The sequence below is a fragment of the Coregonus lavaretus genome (assembly GCF_964263955.1).
Source record: "Coregonus lavaretus genome assembly, chromosome: 12".
Classification (NCBI taxonomy): domain Eukaryota; kingdom Metazoa; phylum Chordata; class Actinopteri; order Salmoniformes; family Salmonidae; genus Coregonus; species Coregonus lavaretus.
Window position 1 is genome coordinate 38,644,339 of NC_139999.1, and position 17,634 is coordinate 38,661,972.

Sequence of the window (17,634 nt, forward strand, 5' to 3'; positions counted from 1 at the left end):
TGTAAAGGTGATTTACGAACTTTCACCTATACTATATAGAGGCAGAAGTAGAGAAACGTTCCCAAAAATGTTCAGGTCCATGCTCTGCAGATTTCCAGTAGGAAAGGCATCATCCCTCAAATCAAGTGTGTAACTCGAGGCACTGCATTCCAAATTCTACCCTATTGACCAATCCCATAGGGTTCTGGTTAAATGTAGTGTATTTTATAAGGAATAGGGTGCTATTTGGGATGTATCATAGAACAGTCCCCATCTCTTACCGCTGTCTCCTCCATCACCTCTGCCTTGGCCTCTGCGATGAGTTCCCGCAGGGCTCGGCCGTCCCGTCCAGCGCAAGGGAAGGGGTGGGCCAGAAGCTGCTGGGCTCCCCACCGGGCCTCGGGGCTCTTCTGCAGCGCCCTTTGCAGGAAGTCCTGGAAATGAGAGGACCTGGAAACGGGAGAACAAGCCAGCATGCTCTGGATGGTCAAAAGTAGAGCACTAAATAAAGAATAGGGTGCCATTTGGGATGCAGACCTTGACTCACCAGAGGTGTGGGTTGCTGAGGGTGGGTGGGGCGGACTTGGTGATCTTGAGCAGGACCCTCATCGGGTTGAGTGAGTGGTGGGGAGGCTCCATCTCTGCAGCCTCAATCAGCGTCACACCCAGGGACCAGATGTCAGCCTTGGGGCCATACGGGTTCTCCTTGGAAGCCTCGCACTGGATCACCTCGGGAGCCATCCTAGGAAAGACAGACGGACGGGCGGACAAAGGGACGAACAGATACATTTACACATTGGGGTTGTTGAAAACATGAAGTTGAAGACATGGGAATGTGGCTGCATGCTATCAACATTTCAACATAAAATCATGATAGGAGTAAAACAAACCAGTAAGGGGTTCCAATGAAAGTGGCTCTTCTCTGGAGGGTGTGAGTGTTTTTGGCAGACACTCCGAAGTCAGCTAGGGATGGGAAGAGATATTTGAGAGGACTCAATGAGAGGCACTGATACACTATGAGAGACACTAGGATAGACATATAAACAAAACATAGACAGACACAGTCAGGTAGACAGACAAATGGTTGGACGGACAATCGGAGAGAGAGAATAGAACAGAGAGAGAGATAATCCAGTAATTGTAGGAGTGTGTGCTATGCTGTGTTGTACCCAGTTTGACATGTCCCTCCATGGTTAGAAGGATGTTGCCTGCCTTCAGGTCTCTGTGGATGATGTGTTGCTGGTGCAGGTAGGACAGAGCCTGCAGCGTCTGACAGCACACCTCACTGATCTGCTGCTCAGACAGGCCCCGCTCCAGCTCTGGGGGATACACACAAACAAACACAAACGTATAAGTACAAACATGAGTTGCTTCCCAGAGGAGGAAAAACTAAAGAAGTGGAAACTAAGGAGTGCATGATTCTTGGCTCCCACCTAACATGATGTCATCCAAGGCCCCCCCTGGGCAGAACTCAACCAGGATCTATGAAACAGAGAGTGATTTAATCCATAATCAATTAGCTATAGCCTGTATAATGATGCATACTGTATAGTTCACTGAAACCCCCCTCCAAAAAGTCTTAATACTGACACCTGGCAATCGACTCGAGCAGCTGAAAAAGACCTCACTCACCCACAGCCAGCCCTCAAAGAAAGTGGCGTCCAACAACCCAAGGATGTTGTGATGGTGACAGGCTGCCAGGATGTCAATTTCGGTAATGTAGTCCTCCAGCTGTTCCTCATTGCGCACCTCCATCACTTTAGCAGCAGCCAGGGCCCCAGTGGTGTGGTTCTGGGCCTGAACACACACAGAAAAGTACACAGGTCTCTATGGGGCCATCTATACTGACTTTACAAGATATGTGCATGTGTTATTCATGATCTTCTCACAGGCTTTGTATAAAGAAAGACAGTTAAAACATAAAATATACCTTGAACTCATAATATGGTAAATTATACCAGTGAAACATTACACAAATGTAATATAGAGGGCCTTAATTTGCATCTTGGGTTCAAAACTATACAACAGTATTTTACATTTACAATTAAACAAATGAGAAATAAGACAATCACAGTAAAGTTAGAACTCAGTCAGCTCCATGCAACAATAGTCAAGGTGATGTTGCAAAACAATTAAGAGCAGATGCGTGTGGGTTGTACGTCAAGACAGGAAGTTATATTTCAGCCTATATGGGTTGGCAGGAAATAGGCAACCCACAGTATGACCTAACGGCCTATGCTATATATACTCTGTCACCCGTGGAGAGGATCCACAACACAGTTTGGTAACACAGTTGGCTGCTCTTGTTTTGCACTGAGATGTAATTTCACTCCATCATTAGCATTTTGAATTCAATCCAGAGTTAGGGTTCATTCCTCTCCATCCCATCAGAGATGATAGAATTTTAGTTGAGGAATTTTCAGGTTACAAATTCATCTGCAATTGAATCCCTTGAAGGATTCGGTTTGGTTTGAAGAGGAGAGGAAAGTAGGAGACCAAACCAGGAAGTAAAACAAGAGTTGAGTATTAGGCCCCAGCCTGCTGGTACCTTGTAGACCTTCCCGAAGGCCCCGTCTCCCAGCTCCCCCTGGGTGTCCCAGGTCTCCCGCGGGTCCACGTCTCTCCGGAGGTTCTCGTAGAGCTTCACCCTCTTTTTCTCCGCCCCCAAACGGAAGACACGCATCAGGAGGGACACCATGTCCCCCACCCTACCTTGCCCTGTCCTCCTCCCCACCTCGCCCTGTCCTCCTCCCCACCTCGCCCTGTCCTCCTCCCCACCTTGCCCTGTCCCCCACCCTACCTTGCCCTGTCCTCCTCAGTCTACAAGGATCTCCTCAGTTTACACCCTTACAGTGGACAGCAGCCCACAGAACACCTCCCTTCTCTCATATACAACGTCCACCTAAGAGAGTGAGGACAGGCAGAACCAAGCGTCAACTTCCATTGTGGGTGGAGACACAATGAGAAAGGGCTTTGACCCCCCTGCTACGTCTGTCTCCGACACCTTTCAGAAGAGACGCAGGAAGCAACTGTGCTACCCACATCCTACACTGAAAACAAATAAAAAAGCATGCAGTGAAATACAGTGCCTTCGGAAAGTATTCAGACCCCTTGACTTTTTCTACATTTTGTCACGTTACAGCCTTAATCTAAAATTGATTAAATATACATTTTTCCTCAACAATCTACACACAATACCCCATAATGACAAAGCGAAAACAGGTTTTTAGAAATAGCCATAGTCTTGTTAAATTTCTTCTTCACATTTTTTTATGCTACAAATGTATTTGTTTACTGTCCGGCCACTTTGTGTATAGAAACAGATGTGTTTTTGGTTCTTGGAGGTTGAAAACAAACATAGCATTGCTTTGTCAGGTATTTCTGACTGTATTCTTTAACATCGGTCATCAGTTTTTGGCTTAACTTCTGGTTTCCTCATACACACTGGCCGACGCCCCATTGTGTACCAGTCCAGCTGATGGGTTATAAATCTGCTTCAAAATGTCAAGCAATCTGAAACCTGAGACTGTATGGTAGGTACTGTAACCCGCAAACCCTGTTGGCTGCTGTACTTTTGTCAAGTCAATTAATTACAGGTAAGAGTTTATAATAACTTTGACAAATAAGCATTCATTGACAATTTATACATTCATAAGTATTTCATTATTTGTCAACATGTATAAGCATTGTCAGCTTTACAATTCATAAGCAATAACATATTTAAAGCATTTATAAGCATTCGTGAAGGCTCATTCACTTAAGTTATTATAAGTGCTACCAAAATTAAAACCGAAATTTCCAATTCAGAGTCCAGTTAAATACACAACACAGGACAGCAAAATGTCATGAAATAATTTTTTTAATGCCATCATTTGGTTTTCCAAACTCTTCAGAATGAAGTCACTGGAAAGAGGAAAGCTGCTACCTCTTTTCCAGAGATGTAAACCACTACACATTTTGTTTGTATGAGGATACAATTGAAGAATTGAACTTGCCCTATGGTACAGCCTCAACTACTATCTTGGAGCTTGTACCACACTGTATGTTGGATGCCAAGAATACGGTACAGTGCATTACTTGCAAGGGGCGAGCTACAACTAGAGGAACATTGTTTCATCATAACAGTTGAACATTGACATAAAGGGTCTTAACAGACCCAGGCCAAAGTTTGGAGCTAAAATAACAATGTATCATGTCTAAGGCTTTCCCAGGTTGGAAGTAAAGGAATCACCATTTGACACCATACATTGATCAAAGCACAGTAGTCGACGAAGAGGTTAAGAGTCTAAATGCACAAGGTGGTAAGCAGGTTTTGACATACAGTACCAGTCAAAGGTTTGGACACACCTACTCATTGCAGGGTTTTTCTTTATTTTTACTATTTTCTACATTGTAGAATAATAGTGAAGACATCAAAACTATGAAATAACACATATGGAACCATGTAGTAACCAAAAACGTGTTAAACAAATCAAAATATATTTTATATTTGAGATTCTTCAAATAGCCACCCTTTGCCTTGATGATAGCTTTGCACACTCTTGGCATTCTCTCAACCAGCTTCATGAGGAAGTCACCTGGAATGCATTTCAATTAACAGGTGTGCCTTCTTAAAAGTTAATTTGTGGAATTTCTTTCCTTTCCTTCTTAATGCATTTGAGCCACTCAGTTGTGTTGTGACAAGGTGGGGGGGGTGGGGGGGGGGGGGGGGGGTTATACAGAAGATAGCCCTATTTGGTAAAAGACCAAGTCCATATTATGGCAAGAACAGCTCAAATAAGCAATGAGAAACGACAGTCCATCATTACCTTAACACATGATATGGACTTGGTCTTTTACCAAATAGGGCTATCTTCTGTATACCCTCCCTACCTTGTCACAACACAACTGATTGGCTCAATACGGAACATTTCAAGAACTTTGAAAGTATCTTCAAGTGCAGTCGCAAAAAACATAAAGCGCTAGGATGAAACTGTCTCTCATGAGGACTGCCACAGGAAAGGAAGACCCAGAGCTACCTCTGCTGCAGAGAATAAGTTCATTAGAGTTACCAGCCTCAGAAATTGCAACCCAAATAAATGCTTCACAGAGTTCAAGTAACAGACACATCAACATCAACTGTTCAGAGGAGACTGTGTGAATCAAGCCTTTATGGTTGAATTGCTGCAAAGAAACCACTTCTAAAGGACACCAATAATAAGAAGGGACTTGCTTGGGCCAAGAAACACGGGCAATGGACATTAGACTAGTGGAAATGTGTCCTTTGGTCTGGAGTCCAAATTGGAGATTTCTGGTTCCAACCGCTGTGTCTTTGTGAGACGCTGTGTGGGTGAACGGATGATCTCTGCATGTGTATTTCCCACCGTAAAGCATAGAGGTGGTGTTAGGGTGTGGGGGTGCTTCACTGTCTGTGATTTATTTAGAATTCAAGGCACACTTAACCAGCATGGCTACCACAGCATTCTGCAGCAACACGCCATCCAATCTGGTTTGGGCTTAGTGGGACTATCATTTATTTTTCAACAGGACAATGACCCAACACACCTCCAGGCTGTGTAAGGGCTATTTGACCAAGGAGAGTGATGGAGTGCTGCATCAGATGACCTGGCCTCCAAAATCCCCCGACCTCAACCCAATTGAGATGGTTTGGGATGAGTCGGACCGCAGAGTGAAGGAAAAGCAGCCAACAAGTGCTCAGCATATGTGGGAACTCCTTCAAGACTGTTGAAAAATCATTCCAGGTGAAGCTGGTTGAGAGAATGTGTGCAAAGCTGTCATCAAGGCTATTTGAAGAATCTCAAATATAAAATATATTTTGATTTGTTTAACACTTTTTTGGTTACTACATGATTCCATGTGTTATTTCATCGTTTTGATGGCTTCACTATTATTCTACAATGTAAAAAATAGTCAAAATAAAGAAAAACCCTTGAATGAGTAGGTGTGTCCAAACTTTTGACTGGTACTGTATGTCAATTACAAAAAATAGGAATTCTGCTACGTAGTCTCTAGACATTCTACACCCCCGATATTAGTTCTAAAACCACCATCTAAGAAATTGCAAGAAAGGTGTTCTCCAGCCAAAGATCCACAATTTACAAAGGCAATTCAGTGCAAATCTAGTTAAGAAGATGTGGTCATTATGTTATGTCTGAGATTGCTAACTGGATCAGTTGAGTAACAGCGTCAAGATGCTTCCTTTAAGACACAATAAAGTAGGACATAGGTTTGTTGACTGAAATGGCACCTTTAAAATTGAAATTAAACGTCTTCCATTTTTCTGGAGGCATGTAGGATTCTTATTGATCCGAAAACTGAAGATTGCTCCATTTCACTGTAATTCACTTGAGGTGGAAGATCACAAGTTAAAACTTTCTGGAAGTCTACAGTTGAGTTCCCGAGGTATTGAGTTAAATGGAACGAGCACCTATTGCCTTATAGGCTGAAAATGACAAAAACTAAACACCAAAAAGAAAGCAAGAATATATAAACTGTTTGACAAAGGTCTGTTTTTGAGCCCTTGGGGAAAGACATTGAAAAATGTCCAATTCAAATTAGTTAAAACTAACTAGCATAGATGACTTGTAACTTGAGTTGGTGGCCTTCGAATTAGAAGGGCGTTGATTATTTTTCATAGGGAAAATAATTGTAATAACAGGTATGTGAAATATTTTTTTTTACTTCTGACCAATTTCAAATAAATTATACACATCTCCACCTAAAGAGCAATTGGACAAGTGGTTCTCCCCAAATTAAAATGTATCAACTAAACTTGAGTCCCACATGTTTTAGGCAATTTACAAGCTTGGAATCGAATTGCGTAAAGGTTAATCAAATAAATGGGTTGTTTTTATAGTAACTTATTAATATTTTACATATAAAAAAATGAAAGTACACTTGTTCAGATTTGTATATGTATAAAAAAAAAGGAAGTTCTTTTTTTATATTATGGGCACCATGATTTTTTAAGGTATGCATCTACATGGGTACACAGCATACCATGTTACCCCTTTAAATAAAGCAAACCCAACATATAAAACACATTTTGATTTAGACTGCAGGTTCAGCCAATACGCAGACCTGGCGTACGTAGTAACCTGGAAACGTAGTAGCAGCTAGCAGGCTAACAAAAATATCCCAGAGGAGTGAACATTACATTCCCCTGTATGAGGGAAATTCTAATGACCTCAAGCTTACCTTTAACAATGTGTTCACCAACTAATAACAGGAACGTCCCATAATTTTGTCTTAATAAATCTGTAGTAGGATTGACGCCCCTTAGACTAAGCTTAGAGTATGGCCCAGTGGACTACACAAAGCAGGGGCAAGTATACAATATCATACATTCAACGTATTTACAAATGTACAGGATACAGTTTTGCTAGCATAAATGATGAGACTGATGATTCTATTAAACATGATATTATACCAAAAATGTGCTACTGTTACAGTGAAACGTTTACCGTAGTTCAAATCACAGAACATGATGTTCTGTTCCAGAGCAAAAAAAGACTGATATTTGATACAGATCTTACAACAGTTTAGCAATATCCCACCTGATGGAGTGAAGCAAATGAGCAGTTCAGATGATGAAGGAAGCAATACATTTAAAGTGACCCTCTCACTTATTCTCCGTTGTCGTTTCTTGGGATCAGACTAGTCCTCTTGGATGATAGATAGTAAGCCACGACCGCCTCCAACTGTCTAGCTACATCTCATCCTTTCCTCTGTTTACTTGACTAAAAAGGGTGCCACGATGGCTTCCCTAAACCAGGAGTGAAAGAGGGAATGGGGCTTGGGATTGTAGCTTCCTTCAGCAGTCTACGCAGCTGGTGAGTGTTGGACCCAGTAGTGTGGGGAGGCCTTCACATCCCCTTGGCAGCCATCTTGGCAGCCAACTCAGCACCTTTTGCCTGAAAATGGAGGATAGATAATATGAGCAAAGAGCTAAGCCAAGTATGTTATATTCTTCAAGAACCAATAGGTTGACTAGATATCATTAATGAAAATGATCAGTGAGAACAGCAGAACATTTCAACTTGAAATGGCATGGTATATAACAGAGTCAATACCTCCAAAAAGAGTGACTAACATATTGATGCAGCTTTGTGAAATACAACAATCGATAAGGGTGGACTCTAACCAAAGGACCATTACAAATCCCACTGAATGCCCCTTGGACTTGCCTACCTTCTGCTCCTGTATCGCTTTCCAAAAACATTGTACACAAAACCATGGAATGAAATGTCTCCCACTCAAACGTACATGTATTAACTGAGCTTCTGGTGACGGCATCTCCAATTCCACAATCCCGGCTTTATCCAAAACGCTCTCCACCTGAAAAGATAAGGCAATCCAAGAATAAGGAAATGTGTGTGTTTGTGTGTGGGGGGGGGTCAGTGTGTCTGTATGCTTACACTTCTTGCTTTGGGATTTAATTTCCGAATTCAAAATCAGAAAACGTTATTGCCACGCAAACAAACGTTGCTAGGATGTTCTCTTCGTGTTTTACACAGAAGGAGAAGAAGTGTCTACATCGACAGAAACAATCAATCCCCATCAATAAAGACAGATAAATGGACTGAATGGAAGTGGACCCCGTTGACCGTGTAGTTTAGAAGCGCGTCCAGTGTGTACAAAACTGTACCTTTCTGTCCATTATAATGGGGGCAGAGTCCACCAGCTCTTCTAGTGACGCAGACATGGGCTTGTCTTTGACAGGGGCTTCGATCTCTGCAGGAGAGGGGGCGGCGACTTGCTGCTGGGGAGAACAAGAAGAGGGGATCAATTCAATGTTGAATTTAGCCTATTCTTCGGTTCAGTTTCTCGGTCAACTGGTGTGATTTGGGCATTATTGGGTAATTTTGGAGTTAGCAGATAGAGGGAGTGGATGATGCCAAAATACAGTTGAGCCCGGGAATTTAGCCATTACATAACGATAGCTCAGCCCACTAGAACACTTTGCCATCGATCTTATTGTGGCAGGTTACTTAGCAACTGTCTACTCTCAGGCATTCTTATCTAGGAAGGTTGTTGAGAGCACTTACAGAACACATAAACAGAATATTATTTTTACTGTAAAGTTCCGCCATGTCAGCAACATGACTTGCCATTTCTCCTCAGGTGAAACATTCTCTCTAAGGAGTCACATGTTTCAGGGCACAGTGTGCCTAAAAGTACCATTATAAAACCTTCCAGTACTACACTGCTCAAAAAAATAAAGGGAACACTTAAACAACACAATGTAACTCCAAGTCAATCACACTTCTGTGAAATCAAACTGTCCACTTAGGAAGCAACACTGATTGACAATACATTTCACATGCTGTTGTGCAAATGGAATAGACAACAGGTGGAAATTATAGGCAATTAGCAAGACACCCCCAATAAAGGACTGGTTTTGCAGGTGGTGACCACAGACCACTTCTCAGTTCCTATGCTTCCTGGCTGATGTTTTGGTCACTTTTGAATGCTGGCGGTGCTTTCAATCTAGTGGTAGCATGAGACGGAGTCTACAACCCACACAAGTAGCTCAGGTAGTGCAGCTCATCCAGGATGGCACATCAATGCGAGCTGTGGCAAGAAGGTTTGCTGTGTCTGTCAGCGTAGTGTCCAGAGCATGGAGGCACTACCAGGAGACAGGCCAGTACATCAGGAGACGTGGAGGAGGCCGTAGGAGGGCAACAACCCAGCAGCAGGACTGCTACCTCCGCCTTTGTGCAAGGAGGAGCAGGAGGAGCACTGCCAGAGCCCTGCAAAATGACCTCCAGCAGGCCACAAATGTGCATGTGTCTGCTCAAACGGTCAGAAACAGACTCCATGAGGGTGTAATGAGGGCCCGACGTCCACAGGTGGGGGTTGTGCTTACAGCCCAACACCGTGAAGGACGTTTGGCATTTGCCAGAGAACACCAAGATTGGCAAATTCGCCACTGGCGCCCTGTGCTCTTCACAGATGAAAGCAGGTTCACACTGAGCACGTGACAGACGTTATAGTCTGGAGACGCCGTGGAGAACGTTCTGCTGCCTGCAACATCCTCCAGCATGACCGGTTTGGCGGTGGGTCAGTCATGGTGTGGGGTGGCATTTCTTTGGGGGGCCGCACAGCCCTCCATGTGCTCGCCAGAGGTAGCCTGACTGCCATTAGGTACCGAGATGAGATCTTCAGACCCCTTGTGAGACCATATGCTGGTGCAGTTGGCCCTGGGTTCCTCCTAATGCAAGACAATGCTAGACCTCATGTGGCTGGAGTGTGTCAGCAGTTCCTGCAAGAGGAAGGCATTGATGCTATGGACTGGCCCGCCCGTTCCCCAGACCTGAATCCAATTGAGCACATCTGGGACATCATGTCTCGCTCCATCCACCAACGCCACGTTGCACCACAGACTGTCCAGGAGTTGGCGGATGCTTTAGTCCAGGTCTGGGAGGAGATCCCTCAGGAGACCATCCGCCACCTCATCAGGAGCATGCCCAGGCGTTGTAGGGAGGTCATACAGGCACTTTGAGGCCACACACACTACTGAGCCTCATTTTGACTTGTTTTAAAGGATCTTACATCAAAGTTGGATCAGCCTGTAGTGTGGTTTTCCACTTTAATTTTGAGGGTGACTCCAAATCCAGACCTCCATGGGTTGATAAATTTGATTTCCATTGATAATTTTTGTGTGATTTTGTTGTCAGCACATTCAACTATGTAAAGAAAAAAGTATTTAATAAGATTATTTCATTCATTTAGATCTAGGATGTTTTATTTTAGTGTTCCCTTAATTTTTTTGAGCAGTGTATTTCCTCCTTTTAGTACACTTCTAGTGCTAATCCCAGTTTGTCAGACAATAGGAGTAGTCAAGAAAACAACAGAATATGCTTTCTGTAACTGAAAACTAAGTTTATACTGAGGCACCTGCAACATACGAATCATGTCAGCTTTTTTAATACATAAGAGCACTATAAATTCAAACTAACTTGTTGTAGCAGTCTTATGGGTGATGCCATCACCCTTTCTTTTTTGGCCCTGACCTAAGCGTTTATATTGATCATGACCCTTGCTTTAGTTGCCAACTTCAGCCCCTTACCTCCACTTCCAGTTTGACGATGGGGGGGATGACAGGAGGCTTGGGCGTGAGGTCGGTATGGTACATAGCACGGGACAGCAGCAGGAGAGATGGAGGAACATTCTCCTTCAGGTGAAGATCCAACCACTGACAGAAGAGAGACAGAAGTTACCTTAATTGCTAGTGCATGGTTGTCCCTGGTTGAGTTATGCATTTGCTGCAGCTTGTGTGTATTTAGCTCTATCTGTTTTATGTGGTTGTTGTCATCTAGGTCATTGAAGGTGACAATGAATAACCCATCAGACCAACCCCATGCAGTTGTGTGTTTAAAAAAAAAAATAGCTGGAGGGAGTGTTAAAACTGGGATTGAATCTAGTGAGACAGGAGCTCAGCAGGTAGCTATTCCTTTCACATGCTAACAGCCTGCTAGGTGTGGGGGAGGAGCAGTGTAGGTTGGAGGGTTGGAGGAGGAGGACGTACCTGTTGCAGTTGCTGCGTGAGTTGCTCGGTCGTCAGCCCCAGCGACCTCATTCCCCGGCTACGACACGCCACCTGCAGCTCTGACACACTCATGGCTGCCACGCCTTCTGTGGCAATCATCTATAGACACACACAGAGATATTACAGAACCGTACTCTGCCAACATGTTCCGGCTGGCCAGCAGAAAAAGAACAACGACACCCAACACCCTCGTGTGATCCGGCAAAGACACATGGCCTAGTTATACAGTTTCATAAGAGTCAGTAAAACAAATACAGTTACACAAATGGCTCTAATTTGCACTGTAAAAACAAAGCCTTTTTTTCACTAATACGTTTTCAGCTAACTTTATTTACAGCTATAACTAACAGCACATTTTACGCTTCCATTTAGTAGTTATTTTACAGATCTCCTTTCAAGTCTATATTAATGTCCAAGAGGGTAGCGGTCGATTTGGAAGACAATACACTCCTCCTCTCCTGTCTTCACCTGGTCATCGGCTTTGATGGTGCGGAGCTGCATCTTGAGCTGGAAGCGCAGCAGGTTGTTGGTTCCTATGGGTTGCAGCTCCAGCAGCTTACACAGAGCCACCAGCTGGGGGCGCTCCAGGTGCTCTAGGGTCAACTCGTCCTCAAACAGCTTGGAGAACTTGACGATGTCCTTGGTGCTGGGCTGCTCTCCTGCGTGGCGCATCTGAAGAGGGCAAACAGGACAGTATGAGGAAATGCTTGCAATGGTTGTGCCAATGACCTTTTGACCCTGAACAAAACCTTCATCACCATATTGCTTACACCTGTCTAGTAGTACCTGGGGGCAAGGAATTGTTTTGGGACCTAGGTCACGTTCATGCATATGCACGAAACAGAAGAAAACAGTCCATAACCCTGGCCTTTGACTCACCTTTTGCACGTAGGTAGAGAACTTCTGGGTCTCGTCGCTCCCTGCCGCCTTGGCTTTGTTCCTCAGTGCCATCTCACCAATGGTCTCCTGGAGGAACTTAGCCAGCTCCAGCTTGGCAGCCAGACCCTTCTTCTGCTTCTCCTCCTGACAGAGACACACAGGAAACATGTTGTCCATCAAACACATGCAATCCATACATGAACGGAATGTCCAGGGATACAGATTATTTTTTATTTTTTATCTACCCTTTTAAAAAGAACTTCTAGAGAGTCCAGCTGTTGACCTCTGTCTAAACAATGACACCATAAGTCTATGCAGTATCAATATCGTAAACCAATATATTTGATTTATCACAGAATTTGACAATACAATATTATGCAGAGCTGGGTTAGCTGGCTACTCTGGAGACCCCCTTCCCCACTTGCCTTCTTGGACTCTGTCTCAAAGGTAGAGGGCAGCATCTCTGGGAAGAGTTTGAGGAAGACTGGCAGGAGTAACTCCATGAAGGGCACGATGATGAACAAGCTGAAGGGGACCAACCGGAACAGGTCCGCACATGTCCTCATCAACTGGAGGAGGGAACAGAGGAAGAAGATTACTTCATAGTCGAAGGTGCATTGTTTGTCTTTTGCTTTATTCCAACCCCTCTCAAATAGGGATGGGCACAGTTATTCCTTGCAAGAGTATTCATTTGTTAGACAAAAAAAATAAAGTAAAAATAGGCCTATTCTAATGAAAAGGCTGTCTAAAATACAATTATCTGTGACATTGCTACATACAAGGATAGAATATGACAGACAATTTTATAAAACAGTTTTTATGAGTGCGTCCCATAAAAAAGACATACCGGTAGCCTATATTTCACGCGAGTAGCTTGTTATTGTCGGTCAAATCAAAGCATCACTACCGTCAGAGGCTCCATGTGTAGCAAGTGAAGTGGGAGATTTCTAATCAATGCTAAATTAAATGACAATGATGGAATTAAGTTGGATAAATGAGAAGGAGTAGGTCACAATGATCAAACAAAGGGTAGGCTGTTGTTTAATATGAATGGAGTTGTACTCCTGGGGATTACTTTGTAGGCCACAACGATTATGCGGATAGATATGAATTGAACAGATTAAGTGATGCCTAGCGCCTACATTAGAGCAATGTATTTATAGTCTAAGTACAGTGCATTCGGAAAGTATTCAGACCCCTTGACTTCTTCCACATTTTGTTACGTTACAGCCTTATTCTAAAACAGATAAAATTGTTTTTTTTCCCCTCAATCTACACACAATACCCCATAATGACAAAGCCAAAACAGGTTTAGAAATGTTTGCAAATTTATATAAATAAATAAAACTGAAATATCACATTTATATAAGTATTCAGACCTTTTACTCAGTACTTTGTTGAAGCACCATTGGCAAGCTCTGTCAGGATGGATGGGGTGCGTCGCTGCACAGCTATTTTCAGGTCTCTTCAGAGATGTTAGTTTGGGTTCAAGTCCAGGCTCTGGGTAGGCCACTCAAGGACATTCAGAGACTTGCCCGAAGCCACTCCTGCATTGTCTTGGCTGTGTGCTTAGGATTGTTGATCTGTTGTAAGGTGAACCTTCACTCCCGTCTGAGGTCCTGAGCGCTCTGGAGCAGGTTTTCATCAAAGATCTCTCTGTACTTTGCTCCGTTCATCTTTCCCTCGATCCTGACTAGTCTCCCAGTCCCTGCCGCTGAAAAACATCCCCACAGCACAATGATGCCACCACCATGCTTCACCGTAGGGATGGTGCCAGGTTTCCTCCAGACGTGACGCTTGGCATTCAGGCCAAAGAGTTCAATTTTGGTTTCATCAGACCAGAGAATCTTGTTCGTCATGGTCAGAGTCTTTAGGTGCATTTTGGCAAACTCCAAGCGAGCTGTCGTGCCTTTTACTGAGGAGTGGCTTCCGTCTGGCCACACTACCATAAAGGCCTGATTGGTGGAGTGTTGCAGAGATGGTTGTCCTTCTGGAAGGTTCTCCCATCTCCACAGAGGAACTCTGGAGCTCTGTCAAGAGTGACCATCGGGTTCTTGGTCACCTCCCTGACCAAGGCCCTTCTCCCCCGATTGCTCAGTTTGGCCGGGCAGCCAGCTCTAGGTAGAGTCTTGGTGGTTCCAAACTTCTTCCATTTAAGAATGATGGAGGCCACTGTGTTCTTGGGGACCTTCAATGCTGCAGAAATGTTTTGTTACCCTTCCCCAAAGCTGTGCCTCAACGCAATGCAGTCTCTGAGCTCTACAGACAATTCCTTCGACCTCATGGCTTGGTTTTTGCTCTGACATGCACTGTCAACTGTGGGACCTTAAATAGACAGGTGTGTGCCTTTCCAAATCATGTCCAATCAATTTAATTTACCACAGGCGGACTCCAATCAAGGTGCAGAAACATCTCAAGGATGATCAATGGAAACAGGATGCACCTGAGCTCAATTTTGAGTCTCATAGCAAAGGGTCTGAATACTTATGTAAATAAGGTATTTCTGTGTTTTATTTGTAATACATTTGCAACAAAAAAACATTTGCTTTGTCATTATAGGGTATTGTCTGTAGATTGATGAGGGGAATTTCATCAATTTTACAATAAGGCTGTAACATAAAATGTGGAAAAAGTCAAGGGGTCTGAATACTTTCCGAATGTACTGTATATGGGTCTGGCCTACATATTGTATAGTCATTTTATTTCTATCACGGTAGTGCGCTACTAAAAGTGCTATCAAATTTTTATGAGAGATCTACGACCACCAGTTGAAATCTCTCATTTAGCAACAGGAAAGTGCTGAGTTTCGCTGTACAGGAGAAGGAAAAGATTCAGCGCTAAATGCATGTGTTATAATGCACCCACCCATCCCAATTTCTTCATTACGGAAAGTGCTAACAACACATTGTTAACAAATACCCAGGTGTTTGTCACTCAATTCACACGGTCGGTCAATGGAGGTCACATAGGGGCTATTCCATTCCAGCATTGCCCTAAACTATTTTTGTATCTCAAAAGTACCCTTTTAGATTTTGTTCATTTTTAGACATATTGTTTTAAACAATATACTCTACAAGTACATCACATTTCCAGAGTGGGCTCGCTGCTACTTTTAAAGTTATGATCAATTTTATGAGCACCACCAACACAGTGAATGAGAAAATGGATTCAAAGGGAACTTCCTCTGCTGGGGATTTGCTGAATGTGCAATCCTACAGGAGGGCTGTGATTGGTTAATGTCCTATGATGTCAATTTTTATGTATAACATTTATAATTTCTTCAAAAGTAGCAGAGAGCCCACTCTGTATTTATTTTTTTTGGTACTTTTTACCCTTCTCTCCCCAATTTTTTTATATCCAATTGGTATTTACAGTCTTGTCCCATCGCTGCAACTCCCGTACGGACTCGGGAGAGGCGAAGGTCGAGAGCCATGTGTCCTCCGAAAAATGACCCCGCCAAGCCACACTGCTTCTTGACACTCTGCTTGCTTAACCCGGAAGCCAGCCGCATCAATGTGTCGGAAGAAACACTGTACAGATGGCAACTGTGCATGCGCCCGGCCGCCATAAGGAGTTGCTAGAGCGCGATGGGACAAGGACATCCCAGCAGGCCAAACCCTCCCCTAACCCTGACGACGCTGAGCCAATTGTGCGCTGCCTCATGGGTCTCCCGGTCGCGACACAGCCTGGCATCTAACCCGGGTCTGTAGTGACGCCTATAGCACTGCGATGCAGTGCCTTAGACCGCTGCGCCACTCGGGAGGCCATCCACTCTGGAAATGTGATGTGCTGGATGAAGAGTATATTGTTCCAAACAATTTAAAAATAAATGCTAAATCAAAAAGGTTACTTTTTTATATGAGATATGAATAAATTAATGTGAAAATGTTTATTTCAGAATATAGACATACTCCATATTTTAAAGCACACTATAAGGAGTATAATGACACCAAGATGTTGTCTGTTCCATGTATGGTTCACGGATCATAGGGTCTTACAGGAGGCATGTATAGGTCTAAAAAAGGGCCTGAAAGGGCCACTTTCATCATGATTTTGAATAAAAACATTTTGTGATACAAATGTAAAAAGAATGTTAAACATTCTTCCTCCCAATTAAGTATCTATGTTAGAATTGCCTGAACAAATCTGTGATACAAAAAAAAAAAAAAAAAAAAGAATCGCCCATAGGTGACATACCGGTAGTTGCTCAGCAGCTTTCTACGGCAAATTGGCAACAGTTACATGACTGCAATGCTAGGGCTAATAGCAAATCAGCAGGCAACAGGCTGACAGCCAGAGAATCACTCCACTCAATTCTCTAACCTCTATCCTTTCCTTGAGTATCAATACAGAGGTGTGCATAGAAGGTACCTGTGGATTAAGTTTTGCCTTACCCTTCTGCGCTCTCTCCTCGTGAGCTGTTGGCCGTGTAGTAACCTCCACCCCATCCTCCCTGCGATGTTCGTGTCGATCCCAAGCAACCGAAATCCATGATAGTAGTGCTTTAGCTCGTCCACTACTCTCTGCCCAATTGACTTAGGCGCTACCACTCTGTCTGGGGAGTTGTTTGGAGTAGGGGCAGCCTGCGGGGCTGCGGCAGTGGGGACTGGGACTCTAGTCTCTGCTGGGGACGGGGGAGTTTCGGCTGGAGAGGCCTTTACTTCCTGGAGCCTAGCGCAGGACTCGTGAAGAAAGCGAACTGGAACGCAGCCATGGCGCCGCAGGTAGTTCGCCGTACATCTGTGTAAAATGGGCCTGGGTCCGTGTGATGGTAGGGCAGTCTGGTTAGAGACATCTGATAGGTAGCGAATGCATGCCGTGGATGGGAGAGCGGCGCAGTTGGGCCTTTTGGATAATAAATAGGATCCCCTAAAAAAACATGTCAATTGTTAGGCCAATATTGTCACATTGACATTGTAAATACAAATGTATCCAAATATACTAATGAATTAATTGGAATTAAATTTATTTTTAAATTAAACATTAACCAAAACAGGGCTCTACAATGACATTTTTTTTACAAGAAGCACAAGTGCACCTAAGAAATTTAGGAGCACAATGAAAAATATTTGAGATAATAAAGTTAAAATCCTTCATTTTTCTAGGCGCACTGGTGCTCCTAAATAGAAATTCCAGGTCGCACAGCAAAGTATTTAGGCTAATATATGAGTAAAATGGTCACACTGTAGAGCCCTGCAAAATATAAAGCCATTTTATAACATACA

At 43.6% G+C, this 17,634-nt stretch overlaps 2 protein-coding genes across 3 annotated transcripts in view; both read right to left on the reverse strand.

Annotated features, from left to right (window-relative positions):
• LOC311137958 (STE20-like serine/threonine-protein kinase) overlaps positions 1-7,556 on the reverse strand; it is a 23,891-nt gene extending 16,335 nt beyond the window's left edge. Inside the window, exons 1-8 of the mRNA XM_084172589.1 lie at positions 7,536-7,556; positions 2,528-2,881; positions 1,612-1,776; positions 1,413-1,461; positions 1,149-1,298; positions 870-942; positions 527-721; positions 261-429 (exon numbers count right to left, since the gene is read on the reverse strand). Coding sequence (XP_084028715.1) covers positions 261-429; positions 527-721; positions 870-942; positions 1,149-1,298; positions 1,413-1,461; positions 1,612-1,776; positions 2,528-2,677 — 951 coding nt within the window. The 5' untranslated portion in view covers positions 2,678-2,881; positions 7,536-7,556. The remainder of the gene's footprint in view (positions 1-260; positions 430-526; positions 722-869; positions 943-1,148; positions 1,299-1,412; positions 1,462-1,611; positions 1,777-2,527; positions 2,882-7,535) is intronic.
• LOC311137959 (LETM1 domain-containing protein LETM2, mitochondrial-like) overlaps positions 3,821-17,634 on the reverse strand; it is a 24,520-nt gene continuing 10,706 nt past the window's right edge. The window contains exons 3-11 of one of the 2 annotated variants that reach the window (XM_084172591.1): positions 16,804-17,278; positions 12,835-12,978; positions 12,410-12,553; positions 11,999-12,202; positions 11,510-11,629; positions 11,051-11,176; positions 8,627-8,737; positions 8,245-8,316; positions 3,821-7,892 (exon numbers count right to left, since the gene is read on the reverse strand). In XM_084172591.1, the coding sequence (XP_084028717.1) occupies positions 7,845-7,892; positions 8,245-8,316; positions 8,627-8,737; positions 11,051-11,176; positions 11,510-11,629; positions 11,999-12,202; positions 12,410-12,553; positions 12,835-12,978; positions 16,804-17,278 (1,444 nt within the window). In that variant the 3' untranslated portion in view covers positions 3,821-7,844. Of the gene's footprint in view, positions 7,893-8,244; positions 8,317-8,626; positions 8,741-11,050; positions 11,177-11,509; positions 11,630-11,998; positions 12,203-12,409; positions 12,554-12,834; positions 12,979-16,803; positions 17,279-17,634 lie in introns of both variants that reach the window. The other variant, XM_084172590.1, reaches the window with a different exon arrangement.